Source organism: Syngnathus typhle, linkage group LG13 (assembly GCF_033458585.1).
Source record: "Syngnathus typhle isolate RoL2023-S1 ecotype Sweden linkage group LG13, RoL_Styp_1.0, whole genome shotgun sequence".
NCBI classification, from domain to species: domain Eukaryota; kingdom Metazoa; phylum Chordata; class Actinopteri; order Syngnathiformes; family Syngnathidae; genus Syngnathus; species Syngnathus typhle.
This window is the reverse complement of record NC_083750.1, coordinates 13,231,073-13,258,556: the sequence shown is the minus strand read 5'-3', so window position 1 is coordinate 13,258,556 and position 27,484 is coordinate 13,231,073. Positions and strand designations below refer to the sequence as shown.

General features: G+C 46.7%; 2 protein-coding genes across 8 annotated transcripts in view; both read right to left on the bottom strand.

Moving 5' to 3' along the window:
- The window catches only part of ephb3a (eph receptor B3a), an 87,404-nt gene extending 72,425 nt beyond the window's left edge, over window positions 1–14,979 (bottom strand). For 2 of the 7 annotated variants that reach the window (XM_061295512.1, XM_061295514.1), the window contains exon 1: window positions 14,563–14,968. In XM_061295512.1, coding sequence (XP_061151496.1) covers window positions 14,563–14,623 — 61 coding nt within the window. In that variant the 5' untranslated portion in view covers window positions 14,624–14,968. Of the gene's footprint in view, window positions 1–14,562 lie in introns of all 7 variants that reach the window. The other 5 variants (XM_061295513.1, XM_061295516.1, XM_061295518.1 and 2 more) reach the window with 4 other exon arrangements.
- A 2,476-nt stretch (window positions 14,980–17,455) lies between these two features.
- LOC133165334 (glypican-1-like) overlaps window positions 17,456–27,484 on the bottom strand; it is a 45,208-nt gene continuing 35,179 nt past the window's right edge. The window contains exons 5-10 of the mRNA XM_061294896.1: window positions 24,617–24,782; window positions 24,398–24,528; window positions 22,538–22,666; window positions 22,106–22,239; window positions 21,055–21,230; window positions 17,456–19,476 (exon numbers count right to left, since the gene is read on the bottom strand). Coding sequence (XP_061150880.1) covers window positions 19,271–19,476; window positions 21,055–21,230; window positions 22,106–22,239; window positions 22,538–22,666; window positions 24,398–24,528; window positions 24,617–24,782 — 942 coding nt within the window. The 3' untranslated portion in view covers window positions 17,456–19,270. The remainder of the gene's footprint in view (window positions 19,477–21,054; window positions 21,231–22,105; window positions 22,240–22,537; window positions 22,667–24,397; window positions 24,529–24,616; window positions 24,783–27,484) is intronic.

Sequence of the window (27,484 nt, the reverse complement as noted above, 5' to 3'; positions counted from 1 at the left end):
TGGGATGATCCAGTAGCAGCACGCCTTTAAGCTTCTCATTTATCTCCACAAAGACAAGAAAAATGTGCATTGTTTTCTCTTTGTTTTTGCACACACAGCAGGGATTTGGCGAAAAAAAACCAACAATCACTCGCTACTGATGCGTGGCTTCAAATATGAAAATCTAGATCATCTCAGGCGAGACAACGGCTCCGTAATCGGCTTTTGCTATTTGTACACCTGCGCTTACTGGAGTCAAACAAAGAACAATCTGGAGAAAACATTCCCTTATGTAGTAATACTCACAGGAGAAATTTGGCAGATTAACGGACGGTAGGGCTTTGGCATTTTCATCTTGTAACTGCAGTTCAGCCACACCAGGTGACAGGTACAGGCACAGTGGGAGGATGATGACTTGAAATACTCTCTCCTCTGGGGGTCACCAAACCGAGTTGACCTTCTCTGCCCGAGTCCATTGTTGAAACACACAACTATACACAAACGTGGGGGGGGGCTTGTTTTGAAATAACGAGCAGGCTGCCCAATTCTTTTGTATGCGTTCCTTGTGTGTCACAAAGCAGACATTTGCGTAGGGGTCGCTAAAAGTGCCACACTGACGGCACGGCCGATACGTCAAACAAAAGCAGAAAGCGTGCGGCCAGTCTTACTGCCGTGTTTACACTGACTGACGCTATTTGCCTTACATCTCGCACAACCTTTATCTTGTGCGATAAAAGATTGGAAAAAAAACAACAATTCTTACATCCTGTTATCATCAAACGCGCACATAGGCTCGCTGAAACACACGCACGCGCGCACACACACACACACACACACACACACACTTGTGTGCTTGTGTTAATTCCTCCCAGCCTATTCGCAGTCACACACGTGGCCGCGGAGGGGGTCGGCGGCACAGCCTCGCCGCTAGATTACCTTTTGCTCTCGCCACAGATCTGTTTTCCCGAGAGGCCGGCGCTGGGATGAGGGGACTCGGCTGGCGGATAGTAAGTCATTGTCAGAACACTGTCAGCGGCCGGCCCCGCATTAGTGGTTTTTTTTTTGAAGAGAGCCACTGTTGCTAAGAGAGAGGGACAACAGGCCCGTTGCACCTCGGCGCCACTTAACCTGACCTCTTGCCCCCAGGATGTGGACACAGGGCGGAGCGAGGGAGGTGTCTGAGCGAGCGCCCGCTCGGCCTCCCTCCCTCCCCGGATCCCCGCCCACCCCGCCCTCCCTCCCTCCCTCCCTCCCTCGCTCCCTCATGTGCATATGCATGTTGGCATGAGGTGATGAATCCCCATGCAAGAGAAAGAAAAACATCATTGAATGGTCTCGTTCTGTGCCGTTTCCTGTCCGTGCACAATACGGGATCCTGTTTTACTTTCCCAAACTTGCGGTCTAGGTTACATTTAACAGAGGAAAAAGGTCAGGCAGGCAGGCAGGCAGGCAGGCAGGCGAGGGAGGGCGCTATTTGTTTTGCTGCACGGATCGATACTAAATGCTTTTCACCGGTATCGGCGGACCACTTGGAATTAGATTAACAATAAGCATTGATGAGTCCACATACCCACTTAGAGCACTCACTTAAGGCAACCTAATGGTGTCAGAGAAGCCAACGGCTTAGACGAGGGCTTCCAAATCTGGTCAGCGGGCCCACAGTGTCATTATATTTGACGGCACGGCGTGTCGAGACGAAAATTGCAAAATGTCTTCACTTTGAAGGAAACTAGAACTCCAACGCGACCCGCCCCAAAAACGACTACGACACCCCTGGCTTAGACCTTCAAGCACGTACGCTGACCCATTTTCCAAATGCGGATGATGAGGAAGTACCACAGGGTCAAAATAAGACACGGCAAAAAGTGTTGGGCTGCCGTGATGATAAGACATTGGCCTTTTGTGCTGAAGCTTTGAAGCTAGTCAGGACACAATAGACAACATTTCCTGCAATGGTCAAGGGCCAATGAACACTGGACTTGCACTCTCTCTGATCTGCTCTGCCGACACCCCTCCCTCTTTTGAAATGGCTCACAAGAGAGGAAAGATGGAGGGACAAAGTGGGAAGAGCGGCACCCGCCACAAGCTCCGTACCTCATTGTGCTGCTTGAATAAGACGGAAGGGAAAGATAGCTCCCAACAAAAGCCGAACAGGAAAAGGCGATTGGTGTTCTTTTGCACACTCTTGTTCCCTCACCCTGCTCCCTCCAACCCGCCGTACGTCCGAGCAGGAATTTTCCAGCGTCTAAGGTTGTGCGCTCGGGTTCCAGGAGGGTCTAGAATTTCATCAGATGTGTATCTACGTAACTTGTCACTTTGCAACAGGCAGCAGTTGGGCAGATTGTTTCATGCTAGCTAATTTTGAAAATTTGTGTCTGTCTGAATGACTGCCAGTGGCCACCAGTGCTAATTTCCCTCCTGAACCTTCTATTCTGGAGGGGGCGGGGCTTGAACAGAGTCACAAGGAATGCCTGAAATAAGTCTGATTTGGCTTGATTTGAACAAAGCCCTGATAAATGGCTCTCAGACCCAAGTGGCAATAACTCAAAGCGCAGGCTGAGGGAGGGAGGGAGGGAGGCGGGAAGCTGACAGGCCGACAAGCTGCACGCCGCTGCGGTTCACAGCGAGGCCGTGACATCGCCACACTTGTTATCCTAACTAGATTGTCATGCAACAGCCTCATTTGGCTTCATTGAACAAAAAGAGGTGAATATTGTGCAGGAATCAAATCGCAAAACATCATCACGCTAGCAGCGGACGGGGTGACGTACGTAAAAGTCAGGCAAAACTCGAGCCTGTTTCACATTACAAAGAATAGGGAAACATCAAAGCACATTATGGTTCATACACGTCCGGGTTGATTCATTGCATGTCTTCCATTTTTGCTGCGAGTTGCACTTTAGACATCAAATATGGAAACGACGCAGAGGGAGGTAGAGCCTCCCGGCCGAGGTTGTGGGAGCAAAGAAGATTGCGTTGTTCCTTAGCGGAATGGAAACGTGCAAAGCTGCGGCGGCCGGCAGGCAGGCAGGCAGGCGCTATTCCAATATGAACTAAGTCATAATGGTGAAGTCGGTTCATTAAACAAATCCCGAGAAACCAGTCAGGTTATTTCCAGAAATGCTTCATCACAATCCACTTTTACTGGACAATGAGCAATAATAATAATAATAATGAATCACATGTGACTTTCAACATCCCTCATGGAAATTTGGAGCTTATTCATTCAAAGATCAGGCACGTGGACAGCGGACGGAGACTCCGTGACGTCTGACGTAGCCCTATCAAAACTTTCCAATCGTGTTCTTTCGACGATTGACGTGCTCGTTGACAGCCGTCAAAGATGACAAATTGCAACCGGCAGCAGCTTCTCTCACCATCTCGCTTTCATTTTGTCTTGCTTTTGTTGGGTGCAAGCACAGGCTGGTGGATTGATGGTTTTTTGATACGGTGCCCCCCATTATACTAAGTCTTGCGTAATGGTGGAGCGGCCCGGCCCGGCCCGGCCCGGCCCGGCCCGGCCGCGAGGCCTCCCTCTTCACTGTAGCCTGGCGTAAATCAGTTGATTTGGCTTGCGGCCACGGACGTGTCCAACAAACAGCAGCATCTCGCGTCACTCACAGCACATTTGAGACATCTTCCAGGCTAGCCTTTTCAAGACACATCCCCTCCCCCCCGCGGCTTTTCAGCAATACATTGTCATGGCTCCGAGTATTTCCAAAAAGCCCAGATGGCTCCAATCAACGGGGAGGGAGAGGACACAAAGCACCCTCCTTTTATGAAGACTGGATGAGACTCTGATTACACAAAATACACGGGCTTCAAAATCTCATACGTTCCTGTGATGTATATTTCACTTGAATTTACATCCTCATGTGTTTGTTCCCTTTCTCTTCCTCTGGCTTTCTTTCCTCTCGTCTTCTGCAACATTTGAGTGCAGGCCAGGCTGAGAGCCACTCACTCGCTCACATGCACGCACACACAGAGGAAATATGCAAATTCTTTGATTTGCAGAACAGAACCACAGGTTTGCCAAGGTCAACGTTAGACAACGCAATCCGATCAAACATAACAGATTGTGAGGGCGCTTTTGAATGAAGTCTCACGTTCGCCAAAAATAAAGTAGCAGTCCTGCTAACGTGAAACGAAGGACACAACGACAAACAAATCGATGAGAATATCGTTTTGTTTCGTTTTTTTCTGCCGGGGACTATGAAGAACATCTGTGATCAGCATCGGTCGGATGGATGTGCTTGAATTAGCATGGAAAATCTTTTACAAGTAGCTGAACATTCAAATTCTTTTGTGCTCCAACGAAAAGGACCACCCAAAACATAGGAAAGAAGGCCACGAAGATTGTGACGTAACCAAATAGTTTCATTTCCCAAAGGGACACTTTTTTTTTCGCGTATTTAGCTGGGCCTTTTTTGGGGGGTGGGGGCGGGTCTGTGAGGTGAGTGGAATATTAGAGAGAAGAGATGGGGAAGCGATGGAGCTCAAAATAAATGGAGGAAAAAAATGAGGCAAAGCAGACAGGGGAACTCATTAACTTCTCTTGAATAAACCTTAAGCCACTTGGGGACTCTCTCTTTCTCTCTCTCTCTCTCTCTCTCTCTTTCTCTCCTTCCTTTCAGCCAGCTAGTCATGCAGACACGCAGAGATACATTGACTCTACATTACAAAGTGCATTGTACGTTATCACGCTCAATTGAGCGGTTCTATGATGAAAACCTTTATGACAATTTGTTACCAATTATCCAATGCTTTTGGGGTGGGGGGGGGGGGGGGGGGCATGAATAAAATACTTAGGGATGTCTTCTAAAACGACACAAACACGATGGGATGGTCCAGTATGTGAAGGCCCAATTGAATCCGGCAAGCTTTCTGGCTCACATTGAGCCAGATTGTGTTGATTTGCTGTCATTTTGCAGATGGGCTCAATGACATCGATGTTGCCAATTGCAAATTTAGCATGAAATACAAAATATCAGACGATCCAGAGGGGCGCATGATTGTGATGTCTCATTTCCTTCTTTTTCTCGACACTTTGAAATGATTCTTCTCGAAAGGTGCGCGGGACTTCATTTCCTTAACATTCATCAAGCAGATTTCCATTCCGTCGGCACCGTGCGCGCAATCTCTCATTGACTGATGATACAATTTGGGTTCTTGCAATTGAAATACATTAACATTTGAGATGCATTAGCATACCTAAAGGGACTTGCTGCATCATTGATTAAAAGTCACCGCCCGCGTGCATTTAGATGCTGCTCGGCCTCCTTGTTAAAGTGACACATGCACCACGCACGCACGCACGCACGCACGCACACAAACACCTTTTAGCGGTCCAACCCCCCGCCGTGAAGCAGGTGCCGTGATCTGCTCTTTCCTCCCGTGAAGCACGCTGACAGACACGCACGCACGCACGCACGCACGCAAACACAAGTGCATGCGCCCAAGTGCACGTCTTCAAAGACAGAGCTGTGAAACAGAGGTGACAGGTCTCTCCGGTTGCAAGCAAATGTAGTGCTAATTGCCGTTCCCCCACTGACCGAGAGCAGCATGGAGTCAACGCGGAAGCCCATATGGAAGCCAATATGGAAGCCGATATAGCGTCACGGGCCAAAGGAGTGGATTATGGGCAAAAAGTAGGGCTAAATGATTTGGGATTTCAAATGCGCTTTCATACATTCAGAATTGGCGCAGGGAACATTGTGTTTCATCTGACAAATTGCCTGATCTCGTTTGAGTGGCAGACGAGGATCCGCTTCGCACGTTTAGTACATCCTGTAAGGTGATACGTATGCAGAGAAGCAGGTCAGAGCGCCAGGCCACACAACGATGCTACAAAGACGAAATGTGGGAAAAAAAAGGCCTCCTACGACTTCCAAAAGATGGAGCTGGAATATTTCCTGTCCCCGTCATGGGGAGCATTCCACTTTATTTTCATGCGACCGGGTCTTTCGACAGAATTTCCAGGTATGTTTACAGGAGCGTCGAGAGGATGGCTATTCAGAGTCTCAAGTTTCAATTTTTCTTGCGCCACTTTTGACATGACAGCGCACACATGCTACATACACACCAGCGATTCCTCCAGTGACCCAAACAAGCAAGACGAGCGCATTCCAGCTCCCAGCAATTTCCTCAATCTTCCATTCCACCAACCTCATCTATGTTATCTTCCGCGGAGGTATCGGCAAGCAAAGTTACACAAAAGCATATGCCCCGATCGAAATGATTCCTTTGACAAAGATGTATTCAATTAGCGACCCGGCCTGAAAAGAACTACGGTAGCAATCACTTTTAATTGGACTCGCAGCGATCCATTCCATGATTATTAGCAATTAAGTGTCAATTAGCAATGTGCTGATGTCACCACCATGTGAACGGCAAAGCAATTAGCAGCCCAAACGGCGGTCCGTACTAATGACCCAAATCTGCTGTCCGCTGCAAAGAACAAATAATTGTTAGCAGGCTTGCATTGATGGGTGCTGGAGAATTAGGTTTGCCACAAGCAACTCTGGATAAGCAACTAGAGGGGGGGGGGGGGCACCTTCCAAATATGCTTGGAAGGTGGCGTGCTAATTTTGATTTTTTTTTCCCTCCCATTTCTAACCTATACGTACGTACGTACTCAAAGTTGATCGCCGTTTTCAAAGTCAAAGTCTGCTTTATTGTCAACGTCTTCACATGACGGCCGGAGGAGCGCTCGCTCGCTCGCCTGAGTTTCCGCAGGAATTACAGGCGGCGCTGGGCTTTCTTTGCCAGTGATGCGGTGTTGGTGGACTAGGAGAGATCCTCACTGATGTGCACCCCCAGGAACTTGGCGCTGCTCACTCTCTCCACCACAGCACCGTCGATGGTCAGCGGCAGGTGCTGGGTGCGACCCTTCCGGAAGTCCACAACAATCTCCTTGGTCTTCTGAAGTGGGTTTTGGGTTTGTCAAAGAAAATCCAAACATTCTTGACCACTCCACTACCAATGCACACTCAGAGCTTCTCCTCTTTAGACTATTTTCTCGATTTGTGAAAACCACATATACTAACACATAGGATCAGGTACTCGCACCGGAACTGACGAGCCAAAATGGTGTTTTTTCCACAGTACTTGTAGCTGTAAAAGTAAATATTGTTGAATTGACGCCATGGGTTCTATGCTATCAGTATGGCTGACACCATTTGCTCAGTCAGTCTATCAAGAGGTCCCCCAAATCCAAAGCTGGAGCAGGAAAATGATGAGAAGTGATCTCAGCATTCATAAAAAGCAAACAATCCATCAGTCACGCAAGCAAACAGAAGACGCTCATGGCATCTGTCACTCCTCCCTCCCTCCCTCCCTCCCGCACGCTGCCGTGATCCACGGTGTGTCCGTGTCCTGCACGAGTCACGATCAATCTTCGAGCCGAGGAAACAGACAGCTAGATTGAGGGAAGAATTTCTTTTTTTCCTCTTTGCACAATGAGCAGACTTCACGCTTGTGTTCTTTTTTGAGAGAAGCCCATGACTTGAATGCAAACAACCAGTAACCAAAGTCATCTCCACAGTTTGTGTGAAAAGCCTTTTAGCGCAATTTGAGCGTTGTATTCCAGAATGTGCTCACATGAACCTTCGATGCAACGTTATCTATCATAAATTGCATATACTGCCCGAGAGGGTATACTACAAGTACTGGAAAGCATCCATCACTTACTCCGCTGGGAGGCTCAAATCCAAGGCCATGTTTGCGTGCGCTAAAATACTAGCGAGCGCCGTAACGCCATTTTGTGATTTTACGTCTCTCAAATGAGCCAGCCGACTGCACGCAGACTTTCCTGTCAAACTGATGACTGGGCATCTAATAGAGTGTGAAGCGCACATCACAAGCTTTAAATATGAGGAGGTGGGAGCGAGGGACGGACGACGTGTGAAAAGGACACATTTAGAGGTCGAGGGAAGACTTTTGATGGAATTGTATCTTTGCTCAACGGCCCGGCCCCTAAGCACCTCGTGTTTGACTTGACGGATCATGGCAGATGTGTTGGGAATTACAGTGTTTAGTAGATTACAAAGCGATTATTATGGTCTGGCACATTTGTTCCCTTGAACGCAAATGACCATTCTCAAAACTCCTCATTCCTTACACCTACAGAATCGAATGAGATCAAATCGAATGGAAATGTTGGCTTTACAAAGATAACTCGCTAGTGACCAAATTGGTCATGAAACTAGACGTGAAGACCATTTTGAGAACATTGTGCATTTGTCTGTCCACGTATTAGATGGCGGATGAATAGATGCATTTCACAGATTTTTTTATAACCTTACAAACTAACTACATAAAAATCAACAACAATTGAAAGCAACCCACCAGTCAAACATGCTTGTTCAAAGTAACACTAAATGAGGATTATAGTTAGAATCTTAAATTAAAAATAGCTCTTGGCTTGTCATTGCTAGCTTTCGTGCTAGAATTAGCAATGCTAGTCTAGCTAATTGTTTTGGGTTTTTTTTTTTGCTCACATGAGAAGATTCTCTTGTCTTATGCCTTGCAAAAAACAGTTTATTCACATACATCTTGCTCATGTATTACTTGAAGAAAATCCAAGACCACATTCTGACAGACAGAAAAATAGCTGCAGCATCATTAGGATCGCTCTCATGGACGTAATAACACTTTTCACACTAATGCAAACACTGCTCCCAACATTGTTAACTGCTGATGAGAGGAGTGTAAATAATTAAAAAAAAAAAAAAAAAGCCAAATTGCAATATCACACAGCCTGCATCTGTCCGTCCGTCCACCCGTCCATCCGTCCATCCACCCAAAGCCATCCCTCCATCCATCCCTCCATCCATCCCTCCATCCATCCCTCCATCCATCCATCCATCCAAGACGATGAACTCCCAGATGCGCTGCAGGCACATGCCCTCTCAATGGCAGGCTTAGCAGCCAGAGCCAGCAGCCTCCTCATTAGCGCCCGCCCGAGAGATTGAAAGCAGATACCAGCCTGGCCTCCTTCTCTCGCTTTGTCCCCTCACAAATGAGTCCTAATCCTTGTCCTCTTTCTTGCCTTGAACATAATGAAGGGCAAATAGTAGAGGACGCCACAGCAAAAGCAGCGAGTCAAAAGAATGCAACTGCCATCCATCATCCTTGGACTGCAAATGAACATAAGCAAAAAGTCTTCAGCAAAACATCCTATGCCTGCTTAATGATCAGCAATTGTTTTGCTTGAACAATCAGCAACCCACCCAAGGAATACATTTGCTTGCTAGACACGGCAACGGTAGTATTCTGCACATTCTCGGCATCAGAACACGGCAACCGCTTAGAAATCAAGACCCCATCACACTACTGCTACTTCAAATCAATAGTTAATTACTACCTCCAAAACATAGCTTTCTCTTATCCGGCTGGAGAAGCGGACAGACAGAAGTATTGTCATACGGTGTTATGAAGCTTCAAACAAATGAAAACAAACCAACTTGGTGGCCCTCTCAGAAGCTGGCCTTCCATTTGACACACTTGCTTGCTGGCTTCCCCACTCACTCCACGAAACGTCCCACGCATTTGCACACGTGAGCAAAATTCATCTAGGCTAGGGTCTGCTTTTGCCAAGATCCCTTGCGTTTAATAAGAGATTATATTTATGTTAGGGAGCGGGCCAGGTGAAATACGTATGTCCACAAGACCTGAACCTGGGAGCTTGCACGCGCGCACGCACGCACACACTCATTAATAATGACACAGGCCTGGGGCGGCAGGGCCGTAGCGCTGTCTCTGCTCATTTCCCCTTTTCAAATCAGGCCAATGTGTGTGTGTGTGTGTGTGTGTGTGTGTGTGTGCATCTCAAGGCAAGTCACAGCTGCAAGTGTGCGCTACGTAGATGTAGCCCAATTACATTGCAGGGGCTAGTCTCCCTCGTACGTCCACTTAATACAAATCAGTATTGGTTATAAATAAGTCAAGGGGGAGGGGTATGTGGAAATGAATATGAGGCTATGCTACGTGTGTGAGTATGAGGAAAAGACTGCAGGGGAAGCGGCGCTGATTAAATCAGAAGTGCAACAGTTTCCGCCTACAACCATCATTTCGGCTCTATTAGGATGATGCCGCTTCCTTTTTTTTACGCTACAGAATGTAGCATCCTCTGGGCTGCTCAAGTTAAGTTAGGTCGAAGTCAATCCTTTCTTCCCAAATAGCAAGAGAGAAATGGGGTCTTGCTTGCCCACACTATTTGAAAAAACAATTACAAATCCCCGAGAGGAAGCAGCCAGAAAGGATATCTGGACTGTGCATGGCTCTGGAAGGAGTGAAATGGTCAATAGATTAAAGATGGGATGACATTTAGCACTGATTGATTAGTGTACATCCATAGCCTTCACTTCATGAACAATTAGAAAGCAAATCGGATAAGGCTTCTGGACTCCCTGTTCGCTTTCCTGCTGTCTGAGAAAGGGGCGCCAAGCTGGTGTCCATCTGAGAAGATGGCTCATTGCATCCAATCGATTTTTAGCTGCCATTTTGCAGCGAGGACATCTCTTGAGGTTGTATACGTATCCATGAAATAGAATTGGCATGTGTGTCTTTGGGGTTGCTTATTTGCGTGCGCTCCCGTGGGTTTACCAGGAAACAGATGACTCGCACAGTTTGAGGCTCCCCCCCGCAACACATTGCCCCTTGCTCCTGTGCAGCAATATGTCTTGGCGGTCGGCGATGCAGCCAGTCTTGCTCGTTCCAGAGATTCCACCGATAGGGATTTAAAGCCTCGACGCACTAAGCCACCTGCCATGTTATAGTCGCAGCAACATGATTGGAATCCGATAGCATCTCTGTGGCTAATCTCTAGATGGAGGAATGTGTAGAAGACACTGGCAAACAACAAGGACATACTCTACTGTGCCACGTAGAGAAGACAAAATGAAGTGGAGTCTGGAACCCATTGCAGCCGGACATACGTACAAGCTGGCAAAGTCGTGCGGGGCTTGAAATGCAAAAGCCTGCTACCTGACATCAACATGAAGGATAGTATAGTATCCAACACTCGGGACCGGGGAAAAAAAAAGGTGCTTTTTAGATTGACCGAACAATTTTAGAATCGATTATTTGACCAATTAATGGGATCATCGGATGCAATTTGATTTGCCTTAAAAAAGCTGGATCCTCAATGACTGTTTCTTTCTTGTGTATTATTTTCACCAATTTTTATTTTCTGATTAAAAAAAAGGAAGCAGATGTTTGCAAATGTCTTATTTGAGATAAATCCGTCTGCTTTCATGAAGCACTCAAGAAATCAGACAATATTACTTTTCAGAAACTCATTTCAAAAGATTTGGACAATCTTGACAAAAATGCCTCAGGACCATTATTCTTAAAATACGAGGCGATTCATTTGAGAGTCAAAATTGTCCATGAATCCTCTTATTTTGACACCTGTGTGTTATAGTATGGCTAAATTATAAAGTACTTTTATAATTTTTGAAAGTGGAAGGCACATACTACAGATCTATTCTATTATTACGATTTGTTGACCAATTCAACTGTATTCAACTTCACCAACCAGATACAAAATCAAGACTTAAAGGTACGGTATTCATTTTGAAAAAGCCCAATGAAAAGAACCAAAGTGTATTTCTTGGATTGTAAAGCACTCGAGTCCATACAGTGCACAAAGTACGCACGCACACGCGCCCCCAACGGGCATCCACCATCTGGCCTTCCAAGGGCTCAGATGTCTCTGGGGTAAAGTGAGCCGTAGTGCTGCCGCGTGTGTGCGCGTGTGTGCGTGCGCGTGTGCGTGTGTGCGTGTGCGTGTGCGGGCATATGCATGTTGTGTTTTTGAGTGCTGTAGAAAGCAGGGGCGAGTGAGGAGTTACAGTTGACGTCAATGCTGCAGTACAAATAATGTGAAAAATGATATTGTGATAAAACACACAGCGGTAGAAAACTGCAGGAGAATTGAATTCTACATCAGGTGGTTCCGAGCAGCCGTGGCTGTTGGCAAAATAAATGTGAGGCTTTTGAGTGATAGCGCCTGAAGAAGAGTGAAGTGAGATGCCGAACGTCATTGGACTCGGTAACTAAGGACACATCCAGTGCGCTCAGCCGTTAAGACCGACAGGGCTGATTTTTGACACACGTTGGAAACTCCTACGTACGTACATAAGGCAGTAAGTACTTCAAGCACCAGGTTGCTTGTTTTTAATCACGCTAATCAACAGGAGAACTCAAAAACCACAAAACTAATTTCACCAGACCTTGTGGGAAGAAGCCGAGCGGAAAGCTTATTACATTTCGCCCACTCACTAAACATTACAGTATTTACATGACCTGGGGGTGCTTTGAACTGTAAGGGTTTTCTTTCATTCATTATCATTTATTTTGTACCAAAAACATTATTATTTCACAATGGCTATTATTCTTATTTAAACTGGCATTGGTTATTGAGCAACCACGTCTCGAAGCCGCTAAGCGTAAAATGCTGCCACCACTTGGCTGCAGCAGCATTTTTTTGCACGCTGAAGAGAACCAACATAAAATCAGTCATGGGAAGTTAAGCTACATCAATGCAGACCTCCATAAAGCTGCTACTATCTAGAACACAACATTTTGCCACATTACCGACGTTCTCCTATCAAAGTAAATCCGCACCTTAGCGGAGCCGTCGATGTCACATAAGAGTTCCCATAATGATCCAGTCTAGCTCCATTTCTGCTCGTTTGTCAAACATGCATCGAGGCCATCTGAGACCGACCGCATGACCTCCCTTGCTTGTCTCGCTTTCCACACCCAGTCTACCTTTGGTCCCTCCCCCGAACCCTTTTGCTTCCAGGCTGTTGAATGAGCACATTTATTTAAGCCTAATTGGTTTAAGGGCAAACAGCAACAGGCAATGGAGAATTAAAAGAGTGTCTGGTGAGAACCACACATCACGGGGTGAGCGGGGGGGGCTTAAGGGACTCACGGGGTGACGGACACATGAGGGAGATGCACCAAGAGGTTTGCGTGACAAAACAGCACTGCAGTTAGGAATTACAATGATTTAAAGTCAATGTTCTTAGAGTCATTTAGAAACGTCTAGTTTGCACACCTTGGCCACTCGGGGGCAGTACAGCACATCTCCCATCATGAGGACCTGTCACAGCTTCTCAGTTTCCCGCAGTAATAGGCGTCGTTCATTGCAGAGGACAAAGATGATGCATCGGTTGCCTACATGTGTTGCTCCAACATCTGTGTTCAAATGTGTTTTGCCTTCTGAAAAGAGTGCTAGTGAAACACGCACATGCACGCCATGCACACGCATCAATAAAAAGGATGGAAAGAGCAACAGATTGGAGTTCAGATCAGATTTGAACCTGCCTGCCTGTGGGACAAGCTCCTTTCAATTAGTGACCCAAACAAGGAAATTGCTTTCATCCTTGTTACCGGGGTAACCCCAAGAGCCCCCCCCCCTCCTTTCCCGCCCCATCTGTTCCCCAACATCACCCACCCACCCACCGTCTTTTCAACTCGACAACACCCTAACCTCGCGCTCGCTACTCTCGATAGCAAAAGCCACCCGCAAAGTTGACGAGCACTTAGAGAGGCCGCAGTGGAAAGAAGATCGGGATTTGTCCTGCTACATGATGACTTTTGTTTTTTTTCGTCAAAATGAAAGAGCAAGTGCAGGATGATACTGTGGGTGTCTGACCACAGACGAGTGTCCCTGTGGGGCGGGCGGAAATGAAAAACACAATGGAGAGAGGACACGTTTGCTTCTTATGGCATCGCTACTGCTTCCTGCGTAGATAAGTGTGGGTGTGTGTGGGTGGGTGAGAGAAAGAGAGAAGGAAAGAGAGAAAGAAGGCACACTGCACTGCCGAATGTTATGATAGAAAGCGGCGGTGGGTACACACACACACACACACACACACACACACACACACACACACACACAAACACACACCCCAATGCGGTCACAGGGCATATGCACACAAACCCTAACATTCACACTTGGAGCCTTTGATGAACCCAACATACATTTGTAATGAGAACATGCAACACGCCATTCAAACCGTGAGCCTTTTGAGCCTTTGAATTGTGAGGCAGGCGTCCGTCCACCATGCTGCCCAATGAATGAACATTTGCCACAGGATTCAACGAAAGGAAAAAGGCCCCCTATCATATACACATGTCAAAATAACAGCATTAACAGCCATTTGAATACAGTCGTAGAAAATGCAATCACTTTGCAGAAAGCGGGTGACTTTCTTACGACGGAGTGGGTGCAGAAGAAAGAGCACAACAGAAATGCATTTAAGGACATGAAGACACTGGTGCCCCAGTCCGGCTTTCAAACCCCCCATCCAACCTGCTCTAGGTGTACACACACATCATTCAAATCCGTCAGCACGCTTCGCGGAAAACCTGCCAACGATCCCTCATCTGAACCCTAGTTTTGTGCAAAGTTGCAAACATTTGCTGCTGTTCCACGTGCATGCCATCCTAGCTGTCAAAGCGCTGCAGCAAGCACAAAACCATGCATTCCCAAAGTGTCAAATGGAAGTTTTCCCGCAAACATACATCAGGACTAACAAGGCACGTTTGCTTTTTCTTATAGCTTACCTTCCATTGCTGAACAAGTGATGAGCATCACGCCGAAGAGCGCAAACAAATCCACTCTCATGGCAAAATGTTGACTCGCCACAGCTTGTCCAGCCAAATTGCCAACACGCCCGTCCGCCTTCAAGGAATCCTTCGCTTGCAGACAGCGGCTAATTCCAGCAGATCGCCAGCCACAGTGTTTGTCACATTTCAAGGCGTAGTAAACAAACGTGCAAGCGTTTCAGCTGGTGCAGGGAAGCCGGCTGCGAGTGTGGGGAGAGGGAGGGAGGGACCGACATGCAGGAGACTTTGGGGGGGCGGTTGGAAGGGAGACCTGACCTGCGAGGAGCGCAATTTTACCTCTGTAGCCAATCAGCAGCGGCGAACGCAACTCGCTGGCCAACAAGGAGAAAGGCTCCGCCCACGCCGTGCCGTGCTGTCAAAAACACCAAACTGTTCGGATCCACTCCAAGCGGTTGCCTGCCTGGCTGCGGTGCGGGGCTGCGGTGCGGGGCTGCGGTGCGGGGCTGCGGTGCGGGGCTGCGGTGCGGGGCTGCGGTGCGGGCTGCGGTGCGTGGCTGCCGTGCGTGGCTGCCTGCGTGGCTGCCTGCCTGGCTGCCTGCGTGGCTGCGTGGCTGCCTGCCTGCGGCCGGCAACCGCTAAAGTGAAAGGAAGTAGCACCTCCAGCTGGACAATCTTTACTACTACATTCACCGATCGCCAGCAACATTGCTCAGCTCTCTATAAATGTTGGATTATTTCAACACATTACAGAAACGAAACGGGTTGTGCAAGTTTAACATTTCTATCTAGAGTGGTTAAACAGGTGATGGGAAATCACCCCTAAGCCTAACTTTTACTCAGGGACAGCATTTTTGAGAGGGCTGTTCAATTGCAGAGTAATAGGTATACAGAAATATGCCTAGAGGCAGCGTTTGATCGTGAAAGGAAGTACAAAAAAGGACTCGGAGGATATCAACACAATCATATTGGGGGAAACATACAAACCCTATGCAGGGGAGGGGGCCTTTAGGCCAACAATAGAACCCGGTGCGCTCATATTATTGTTAGTCATTGTCTTGAAGTGTGTGATGTCAAGTGGGTGATGGAAAATGTCTTCAAGCCTCCATTTCCACCTCGTTTTACACTTTTGCAATAATGAAGTCGCCCACTTATTCCTGCATATTCCTTAATAGGCTTTGGTAAATTAAACCGCTTCCCCAAACGATATTAAAGGGCCACTACACATTATTTCCACCCATTTGTTACTCTTTCTTTGTGTGTGTGTGTGTGTGTGTGTGTGTGTGTGTGAGCGAGAGCAATAGCGCACGCGGCCTCCCTGCTTTGTTTCAATTTCTTCTGGGGATGGATTGAGAAGAAAATCACAAACGTCATCAAAACGGGAATTGTGCAACTCCAGGGTGATTATGCGTGTATTGCGCTCTTCACCAGCCTCTTTCTTCTGCATGAGCATTTGATTTCTAATTTGACTTTTGGTGACGCAGTGAGATTCAGGAAGGAAATGACAGGACTCCAAAGAATGAAAAGCAAACCACCGGTTGCAGCTTTTCTCACTGCGAGTCACAAGGAGCTGTGTGGCACTTTGCTCCTGATGTGATGCTGATAAATACCCCTTCATTTGCTCTAATCACATCCGAGGTTAATTGGGGTTGTTTGCTGCGTCTCCCGCCCGCTTTGTTTCAGCCAGCGGCGGCATTTCAAAACAAAACCACTTTCCCAGGCATTAACCCCACGGCCTGGTGCTCCCTTCGCATTTCGGCGCAAACAAAGACCTTCGACCTTGCCAACGATTGACACGAGGCAAATGGTTATTTTGGAATCGGCGTGACGGTGAGCCGCCCACTCCGGAGTGTCATGGAGTACATTTTGGAGGTGGACTCGTTAATGAGGAGTAACAAAGCCAAAGCTGCCAGCTTGTCCCTTGCTTCTGGCGAGTAGTGACAGGCCATGCCACTCTTTGGCATCTCCTTGATGCTTTCACAGGGACACTGTGACAACAACATTCCAGCAGTGTCTGCAAAGCTCACACTGACACCATGGAGCTTTTGCTGCCTTGAGTAGACGCAATACACACAATGCATACGGCACGAGCCCCGACGCCTGGATATTTATTGATTACAGATGGCCAGTAAAGCGCAGGAGCAAAACCAACGGTTGGACCTTCTGATAATAACATTGACCTTTGGAGGCAACGGCAATCCCGCATCAGCAAATCAATAAGTGATGCTTGGAGTATGTGATGGGAGCATTGTAAGCGCGCACATTCCAAATGTCACGAAATTATCATTTTAATTTAATAATAAATACATGACAAACTGTGAAGCGCTCTGTGGCTGAACATGTGGGCTTTGGGCGCCTCTCAGCGGCCAAGATGACGTAGTGCACTTTGATTAACACGCTCGGGGACGGGCAATTTAACGACTCGTTTCTGCGGGTTTTCAAAAAACAAAGCACATTTGGAAATGTTTCCTATCCTCGAATTAATATGCAGGCAGGTGCAGGTGTAAGCAGACAAGTTGCTTCTGCAGACGTCACCTCCACGTCCACGGCGTGGCCGAAGAACATGTTGAAGCCCTGCATTGTATTAAGCCAAACTCCCCCCTAGGTGGCAGTGCAAGCATTCGCAAAGCGTTACCAAGACAGTTGGACTATCGTCTCAACAACGTGAAACACGACTCTTTTGTGTCTTGTAGAATCCCGCAGACGTTTCATGAATGACAATGAAATTCATTATCAATAAAGGCAAAACATGAGTGTCAATATTTCATTGTTGAAATAAAGCAGTTGAATACCTAATCGATTTCTTATCTTTCTTGTCTCCCAATTGGGAATATTAAATGGACACAAACGTTTGCCCGGCCCACTACTATGAATGAAACAGGACACGAACAAATTGAAAATCGTATAATGTTTATAATTGACCATTTTAGATACAACAGCAAACAAGACATCTGCATTGTTCTTTTCCAACCACTTTCTGGCATTTCTTTTCGCCACGGATTTCCGATAACAACACAACCATAAAGTCAATAGAAACAAGAAAGCCCAACATGTCGTTGATATTTCCTCATCGCTCCAAATTGAACTGAGTGGAGCGTTGAGGTTATTTCAAACCATATTTGCAACGTGAATGATGAGGCGTCGTGACTGACTGGAGAGCAGCGTCAAAGCGCACGCACGCAGGCACGCACGCACGCACGCGCACACGCACACACATCCGTGCTACACAAACACCCATGAAAAGATCCCATTTCAGAACTATAATTCTAAAATGTGCTTGTTAAACTTAGACAAAAGTCTCGACGTCTTAACATGGAGCTGCAGTATCAGACACAGGTGCATTTTTTTTTCTTTTTATAGAAGCAGAAAACTAAAAGATTGTGGTTTGTTGATTATTTTTTGGGGGGTGGTTGTGACGATACAAATTTTTGGCAAATTCTCGACGGGATTGTGCTGTTCCTCACGCACGGGCCATCCTTTGCCACGGAAATAAATATACATGACAAACTGGCAAGAAGCATCGTTACGACAAAGAAATAATCCATCGAAAAATGATCATTTTGATGTGCGTTCAATCAGAGTGGATAGTCCCCGTCTACTGCAGAAGCAATGGTTCTCTTGAAAAATAAAAGCAAAGCAAAAAAAAGCATTTTGATGCTGAGAAACTGCATTGGAGTGAGTTGAGGAGCTTCATTTAGACAAAAGGAGTGCTTTGGGGCTATCTCCGTTCAAGGGTAGTTCTACTGATGTAAGTGGGGGGGGGGGGGGAGATCTGTTTGGACAAAAGTTGTGCTTTGGCACCATCTCGGTGCCAAGAAATCATGTAGAAGTGGGATGCGGAGCGTCATTAAAGTGGGAGTCAAGTAAAAAAAAAACAACAACAAAAAAGAAAAAAGGACACGACTTCCGCTTTGAGACCAAAGTAGCGCTTTGTCACCATGTCGCAAGTTCCTTGGCGGGGGGGGGGGTCGTGTCACTTACTCGCCAGGGAATCCTGTATTGGGGTCTTTTTGTCACTAAAGATTATTTCGAAACTTCTCTCCGTCATCCTACATTGATGGAACGCGATGGGCTGTTTTTCTTGGAAAATCCTGACAGTGTGTTCCCATTGAGGTTTGACACACTTTATCTTGATGGACTGACCTCAGGTCCCGTGACGGGAGGAATGAGGGAGGGAGAATTTTCAGAGCAGGTGAGTCAGAGGAAGAAAATTGCACAGAGTTGACATTTGTATGCAAATGTTCGTTTGCTGAAAAGTGTGACTTCCACAGTCAAATTAGGGAGTGATTAAATCACTCTGGGTCAGTTGTCAACAAATTAATACCATCGAATCACTAAGTGCCATTAAAAGAGAACTAAGAAATGCCTTCCTCCGCCTACGGTGTTAGCGTTAAACACGACTTTTCGTTACAATTGCCCCAAACACGGGAAAGATTCCAAAACAAAAAAAGCACCTCTGACAGTGTCATATTATAGCGAGAGATGAAAGACAAGAGCGCATTTTTGAGGACTTGTAATTCCATGTTTCTTCTCATCCCAACTCAAAGCAAAGTCCGTCCAAAATCTTTATACGAAGTGAAGTTTTGGCAGAGTAACTAAGACCCGGAGCTCTGGTCTCCCTCCCCCGCCCCCCGCCCCCCGCCCCACCTTCTCAAACCATCACCAAGCCCAAAGCCGGTCCCAACCTCAGTCTCAGCCTCGCTGGCCATTATCGCAGCCGCAAAACAAGCAGGGGAAGGAGACAAGTGGCGATGGAAGGAAGGTTCTGACCGGCTGAGCCTTTCACCACCTTCTTGTTTTCGGGAGGGTAGGGGTACACGGGTCGCTCGGTGACGGGCAGCACGATGCGATGGGATCGGGAACACGCTTCGTCGGTGCAAATGGCGCCGCTTCCGGAACCGCTGGAATCATCGCCTATGGACACCAGATTGGAATGTGAGCTTGTTGCAACTTGGATGACAAAGATGGATTCTTGATTCAGTGAGATGCACTTGCGTAGGTTGTCATGGAAACCACATAGAACAGGAGAACATTCGGAACCCCCCCCAAAAATCAAATCCAAATCATGGAAATTCACTCAAATATTTGGCAAATCTGGAAATGTCATTTGGGATTCGTAGCAGTAAACAATGTGGCATTGATACACATTTTGGAGCAAATTGAAAATGCAGATTAAAACAATCTAATCGTAGATCAAGGGACCAGCCGCCATCAGAACCAAGAAGCACCAAGTGGACCACTTCTTAGGCAGAATATTATTTTAGTTTGCACCGAAGGAGGATAGACCTATACAGGCTATTCATTGATACGCTGGGCAGACAGACGATTGAGAAAATAAATCTCGTCCAAATAGTAAACCCATTTTAGTTTTAAAAAGGGTCATAATAAATAGAAACTATTTTGTGGGCAAAGACTCGACAGAATGTTCCACTCAAAGGATTCTCTTTGCAAAAGTCATTCACTGAATCTGATGACCTGTCTGGCATCAGCCATAGGTTTTGAATAGTTCTCGGAAAAACACAAAGCATATTCATCGATTTTCTGTACGGTCATTCTTTTTTTTTGTTTAGCTCCCACACAAACGCAGGAGTGGGAATGGCTGCAAGTATTCCGCCAAGGCCGCTTGACTGGACCTCCCGACTGCTGGCGAGCGTACAAATGTCCTGTGGGTGCTGCCGGGGCGTCGCATTTCTGTCCGCTGCTGCGCCCGGCTCACTGTAGTCGCTAAACCTTCTGTTTGGGACGTATCGGTCGGCGAGCTGACCGGAGAAAGCCGCCAATCCACTGATGACAATCGTGTCCTTGTTGCTAACCCTGTTCAGCGCTGGTGTGTTTTCAGATGAAACTGTCACTTTGCTTACAGCTTCCTTTTGTAGTTGAGCACTTACTGGCCTCTCTCCGTTTTGATGACACTTGTTTTCAGGTCAATCCAAAATAAATTGCTGGAACAAATGTATCAAATTGAAATGATTACAAAGCTCTCTCAGTGAGGAAGCAAAGCAGTTTGACCTTCTTCTTTTTTTGAACCCCACACAGGATGAGGAAAATCTGGCTCGTGGCTTTCCTGCTGGACAAGACGACTAACAAAGCGCAGCCATGATGCCTTCACGCATCTCAAAGCACAAAACGTTCACCCAGGAAAAGAATGGGATGGAGACATCCGGCAATTGGGCCGTTGATTGCAAAGGTGTGCGTGTGTGTGTGTGTGTGTGTGTGTGTGTGTGCGATGCTCCTATTTAGTCCCATTATTGCAGTGCACCTGTACACCTGTAGAAAGCGGATCCTTCATGGCATTTGTCACTTTGACAGATTTATGAGACTTTCTGCCAAGTTGGAGCTATCATTTCCTTCATCCACAAAGGGACACATTGCGGTCGTCTTTGACCGGGCCTTCCGAGTTATTTTTGAAAAGGCAGCATTCTCGCTCGATATCGAATCTTCTCATTTGCGTCAAATGCGCCGTTGAGCTAGCTCGGTGGCGGTCGTACTCACTGGTGTCCTGGAAGTCCACATCGTTGCCATTGAGAGCATTCTTTAGGCGGTGCGTCATGATCTTCAGCTGCATGATCTGCTGCCTTATTGCCATGTCTGGCTTGGTGATGTCGATTTCCACTTCGGGGTTGTTGATTTGGCTCGCCAGGCCGTCGCCGATGACTTCGGGGAGGTATCTGGAACGCAAATGTTCACAAGTGACGAGCATGCAAGTGCTGCCCACTAAAGAAAAGGGAACGGACAAAGGATGTGGTTATCGGGAGTGGGCCGTTGAAATATGAAGCCTTTTTATTGGCCGTTGAATGCGTTCTACTACTCTACAGCAGCGATGCCATGAGATTTGGACTTTAATTGAAGAAAATAGCATTACCATGCATATCCTATTTGCAGTGAGAAGATAACACAATCAAACAGTTTGTGCAAGCCCATTTGCCCATTTGCCTCTTTAGCATGTGCCCAACCTGGCCACCAGCAGGCAGTGTATTGTAATCTAGTCATTCAGATGCAAACAAAAAAACTCGCTCTTGCGCTCTCTCTTTCTCTCTCTCTCGCACGCTCTCTCTAGCACTCTCTCAAAACTCAAGAAGCAGCAGTAATACTAGGTTGTTTTGCAGAGGGTAAAGAATATCGCGCTCTTCTATTGTCTGTCGACGTGTTGATGCGCCCACCACTTGTGTTCAAAGATCTGTTGCTTAAAAGTATCGGACAGAAATGGATGCTATTCGTTCACCTTTCTGTGACGTTTTGCCTTGTTCGTTAGCAATAAGCGAAATCGACTCAAGTAGACATGATTTCTCGTCTTTGAGTTTGACACAGCGGAAAACGACATTTCATTGAAAGCCTTGAGCAGATCCAATCATGATTCATTTGGATCTGATAAGTTGAACGGAGACAACCAACCGTAGAGTGGGCAGATTGTTTGACTTCAATTTGAAAGGGTTCAAGGGTTCTCCCTATAAATCCCATTTGGAAGGTTTGAGCTGAAGCAAAAAAGGCCGCCAAATCAAAGGAATAGCGTCTATTGTCTGAATGTGAAATCTCCGTCCCCTACCTGGCGCGGGTCATTCCGTTCCAGCACCTATCTTCAGCACCCGCGCCCATGGCCACTCGATCGCTGCACAGCATTCCCGGGAGAGAAGTCCAATACGACTGCATGTCCCTCAGCCTCATCGTTACTTCAGACACCTGGAACACAGTGAAGGACGACAACAGATGTTCTTTTCTACTTTGTCCCCAAATTGCCATCACGGTACGGTATTCCATTGAAACACAGGGATGGGAGGGAACAAGCGGCACCGTGCTCCGAGCGAGCCGGCCACCCACCCAAACGGTCATTCCGGTGGAACGACCTCATGAGCGGAAAGGTGAGACCAACGTGAAATGAATTGAATTGTCTGTGCTTAGCAGTTCTTCCTGCCCCACCCATAAAACATCCTGTGCTATTGGCCAGACTTTGTCATCTGGGTAATACTTTGCAGCTCACCAGTCGGCCAAGTTTGTTGGCGCTGCTCGCCGACCTCTCCTCAACTGTGACCTTTTCCTTCTTCGGGAAGACGTCGGCTTCTGCAGCGCCGACTGATTTTTCTCGGAGCGGCCCGCATGCCAGAATCAACTGGGATGTGAGAGAGAATGAGGAAGAAAAGAACAGGCAGAAACGGAGAAAGAACATGTCGAGAAAGATTCATACAAGTTTGGTTCGTACAAAGTAGAGAGGACAAGGGACAGAAAAGTCACAATAAAAGGTCAGTATTTGATTCTTTTCCTTGCTTGGAATGTCTTAAAACATAACTACTGACCCTTCCCCAAAATGTAGACTACCAGGAAAAAAAAACAACGTATACACTGTATATATATTCTTTGATGATCTCCGGTTTCTGACAAAAAGGTGGAGAAAATGAACTTTTTGTGACTTTGCGCTACGACAATTTCGACAACCTTTGCATGTTGATCTTCTCCTCCAAACAAATCGGTGCCAATCTCAAATCCAAAGCGATGCAACCGGAATCGAAGCCAATTGTTAAGGCATTAACTAACGCAGACGCTAGTGCTACATCCTGGCTGCTCCAGCACTAAATCCGACTGCTAAAGAGCCAATGCTCATTTTAAAAGCCAGCGTAGAGTCAAGGTGACAATTTAGAGTAAATGATTTCATAGTTTAGCTTCGAATACATATTGCACTATAGGGCTTCACATAGAGGTACAGAAGCCTGCGCTCCCTCCCGCACCACCAGACTCTCAAACAGCTTCATACTCCAGGCTGTCAGGATCCTGAACTCGCTTCCCCGTTCTGCGTAGCGTCCTGTACTTTTACTGTCTGTATGCACACTGGCTCTTATTTGTTGTTATCTGTTTCTTTATTATTACTCTTATTATTTATTGTTTGTGCCTTCTTGTTTTTTATATTGCGTCGTTTACTCGTATGTCTATCGTGTAATATGTCTCGTCAGCGTGGGATAGAGAAAACGTCATTTCCATCTCTTTGTGTGTCTCGGCATGTGAAGACGTTGACAATAAAGCAGACTTTGACTTTGACTTGACTTTAATAGTCCGTGTTCGTAATAGCTTATTGACGCTAACATCCAATGATGGAACCGCATTGGCTATTATTTCAGCGTCCAAATATACACAAGCATCCGGCCAAGTTAGCCATAGACACAAATCAAAAGGAGTGTCCCTCCTTATTTGCATGAGCCGATCGGATGACGAAAGACGGCGAAAGAAAGGATCCCCACGGGCAGGATATAAATGGAGCGCTGGGAATACTGGAAGACCGCAATCAATCTGTCATCCACTCTGGCCCTCTTAGGATAGCCTCCAGTCTTTGAACGTTCACACCTAACTAGAAATGAAGAATCCTGTCTAAGGCCTGCGGGCCAGCCTGTCCCCTGAATCTCACCGAGGCTCATTGGAGATTGAACTGTCACCAGAGGAAATATGGTGTCAAAACAGAAGGCTGCAAATGACTTTCAGGCACATTAACACACCACATCCTGCATGTCCACCCTGCGCTTTGCTTTGCTTTGCTTTGCTTTGCTTTGCTTTGCTTTGCTTTGCTTTGATTTGCTTTGATTTGCTTTGCTTTGCTTTGAGGAAGGTGGAAGGAAACAATACAACTTATACATGCCGTCGCTTTGAAGCTTATGTAACCAGGGAGTCATCGAGCGTTAATACCAACCACATTGAGCGGTAACGGGATCAAGCGCAGTCGTCTTGACTTTCTCTCCATTTCGAAGGGGACGCTGTGTTTGACACCCAACCGGGGTCAGAGGTTGCGCAACGGCTGAAACGGTGCCCCCAACTGAACTGTCTCGTATGAAGCCATCCAAAATGTCAATGTTCTGACCTTGCTGTTGGTGGACTCCAAATGTTCCACCATGGTCGTCATAGCTTCTGATATGCGGTAGGGAAGAGAGAGGACCACAACATCCAAACCGGATGGGCCATCGAAGTGATTGGACACCTGCATCATAGTTTCTACAAAGACAGGAGTCAGTCATCATCATGCAAGTGTTGAGTGCACGATAAGAAGAAGGAAAAAAAAAATATAAAAATCTCCTCCAACCTGCCAAGTGCCGCCATTCGGTGTTGAGGTCCGCCTGGTTGGCCAGGCAACCCTTCAAGACGTTGCTGCAGTAGTTGACGCAAGGTCTGGCGGTGGGCATGCCTCGGCAGTGGGGACAGTAAGTCATCCTCATAATGGCTCGCATGCACTCCTGACTCAGTTGCACCTGGGGAGGACGTCAAAAACATGCACAAAAGACTGTAGTATTTCTGCGATATGTAAACAGAAGAACAAAAAAGCCACAAAAGAACCCAAGTGGTGGTAGGTCATCACCTTTGATGACCTTCACCACTTGCCAATGCATTTTCATTGGACCATGGCAACAGCTTTGGAGGACTACGTTCTTTCTTGGTTTGGCGGCGGTGGATGAAAAGGCTCTGACATTCATACAAGTATGCACAGGCCTTGCCTTCCCTCTCTCCCTCCTTTCTATCACACAAGGCTGCTCCTTTCCTCCCTCCCTCCCTCCCTCCCTCCCTCCTTTCTATCCCACAAGGCTGCTCCTTCAGGAAAGGGCCTTCGTGCGTGAAAAGCAAAACTGGGTTAATACCAGTAAGCCTGGCTCACGAGGGCGTACAGCTATGCATGCAAAACCTTAGATGTGAATGTGAGGGACACAAAGAGAGAGAGAGAGAGAGAGAGAGAGAAGGAAGGAAGGATGCAGCCGCTATGCATGGAAATGCTGACATGTGGGCCAGGCTGATGCTTTTTTTTAGGGAAAACTGCTTGCAACATTAAGGTCACACCTCAAAGCAAGAGTTGGATAAATAGGATGATATGGTCAAGGTGGGACTGTGTAAAAAAACCCAGAAGTGGTTGAAACGGCAAACACTCCAAACGCCCGTGAGACTTTAAATATAGATTGGAATCATGTTCAGGATAAAAGTGCATCCGCAGAAAGCGTGGACAGAACTACGTTAGAATACATCATCATCTTATGAATAGAGTATTTGCGGTACCTCCGAGCTAAAAATGGCAAGCATTAAAGCAGTCGGAAAGGCTTTGGATATTTTCCTGAGACTAAAATGCGTCACACGATTCACTCGGCACATTTGCCCAACCAATGCTTTTTTTTTTTTACATGGCACAAACACAACAAAAGCTTCCACCTTAACTATGATCAATTCTAATGTTTATGGTTGACACTGCTGCTTTTAAAGTTTGTCTTTCAGTGAGTAGGTACCTAAATGTTGCCTAACGGCCGGCCCCCACGCTAGCTCCGCCAGTGTTTACAGAGAGCAAAATGTCCGACCAACTGACTGTGCAGTTCCTTTCGGTGATGAACGGTCGCTACATGTGATTGACTGACGACCAATCTAGGGTGTATTCCGCCATTAGCCCGAGGTCAGCTCGGATAGGCTTTAAATATCCGCAAATTTAAAAAAGGAGGAGTGGTATTCAAATCCGTTGTGGATGGAGCATTTTTTGTTCTGACTTTGAAACTACCAACGGCGAGCGTCCCATGAGGTGAAAACAAAAGACCGACATGCTTCATGATGAATTTGGGGATAGCGTGGAAGGAGCCACACAGAAAAGCAATAAGCACATTCCCGGGTTTAATCGAAAGTCAGATGAGACATGAGTCACATCCTTACTGCAAACTCTCCTTTCCTCCCATCCTCGCCCTGCCATTTATTAGCCAGGGATAAGTCAGACAAATACTTTTTGCTGAGAAAGGGAGATTGCAAAGAAGGAAGTGTAATGTCTGGAAAAACAAAACAGGATGATGCGGAATGTTTTTCAAAGTTTGACCAAGAGAGATTGGCAGTGGAGTTAAGGGCTTGAACGCTTGGGCTGATATTGATGCTAGTTTGCGTTCCTTAATCTGTTGGTTGTTCGAAGTTCATTTTGTTTTCACTTGTTAATCACTTCACTGGTTCTTTTATCTCAAACAATCTATTTTAGGTTGCAACCGAAAATAGATTGTTTGAGATAAAAGAACCAGTGAAGAGTTCCTTAATCTGGTCTCCTCACTCATACATAGTATTAATGCTGGCAATTTCAATGAGGGATACGGAGCAAAAAAAAGAAAGAAAGAATCTTTGCCGTGCTAATTAGAGCTTTACTGTAATTCTGTGAAGGAGAGAGGTTGCTACGTTTTGAAGTCAAACTAAAATCAGATCCTTTGAAATATCTTTTCAATTTACAAATCACCCTATGGCATTCTTTTACCTAAACGGGACGGCGACTGATCAAATCTTGCTAATTATGGGCCGAGATGCAAATAAGCCTGTTTTTAGGACTTCGACAAAATGTGGTGGTGACAAAACCGTTCGAAATGGATTACAGTCCCCTTTCGGAACAAAGCACAGCAGTGACCGTGTTGAATGACATCATGACGATTATTGATTCAAAAGAAGATTGTGCAGCACTGTTCCAAGAGCAGTCAAGGGCTGTTGACACCGTTGACCACAAAGTCTCCGAGATTGGAGGATATTGGGATGGCTTCAAAGGCATTCAAATGACACAAAGGCCTCTCTTTTTGGAGACAGCACATCTGCCAGGGTGGAATGCTATTTTCTCGTGCAAGCGGCAAATGCTGGCTGGCTGGCTGGCTGGCTGGCTGGCTGGCTGGCTGGCTGGCTGGCTGGATGGCTGGCTGGCTGGCTGGCTGGCTGGCTGCGCTGGCTGGCTGGCTGGGCGTGTTTGCCAATTTGGGTTTGCGCCGAGAAAGTAAGTGGAGCGCTGGTGAATTTCATCAGGTCGCAGACAGATGGCTACAGAGCTCCACAAACACAAGTGGTTATTCTCAGCTCATTGTGCATTTGATGAGAGGACCCGTTCTAGCCACTGGAATACAGAACAATGCTTCTCTCACACGCCGATTACGACGCATGGGCCTGTCTTGCACGCAAAACGGTACCATGT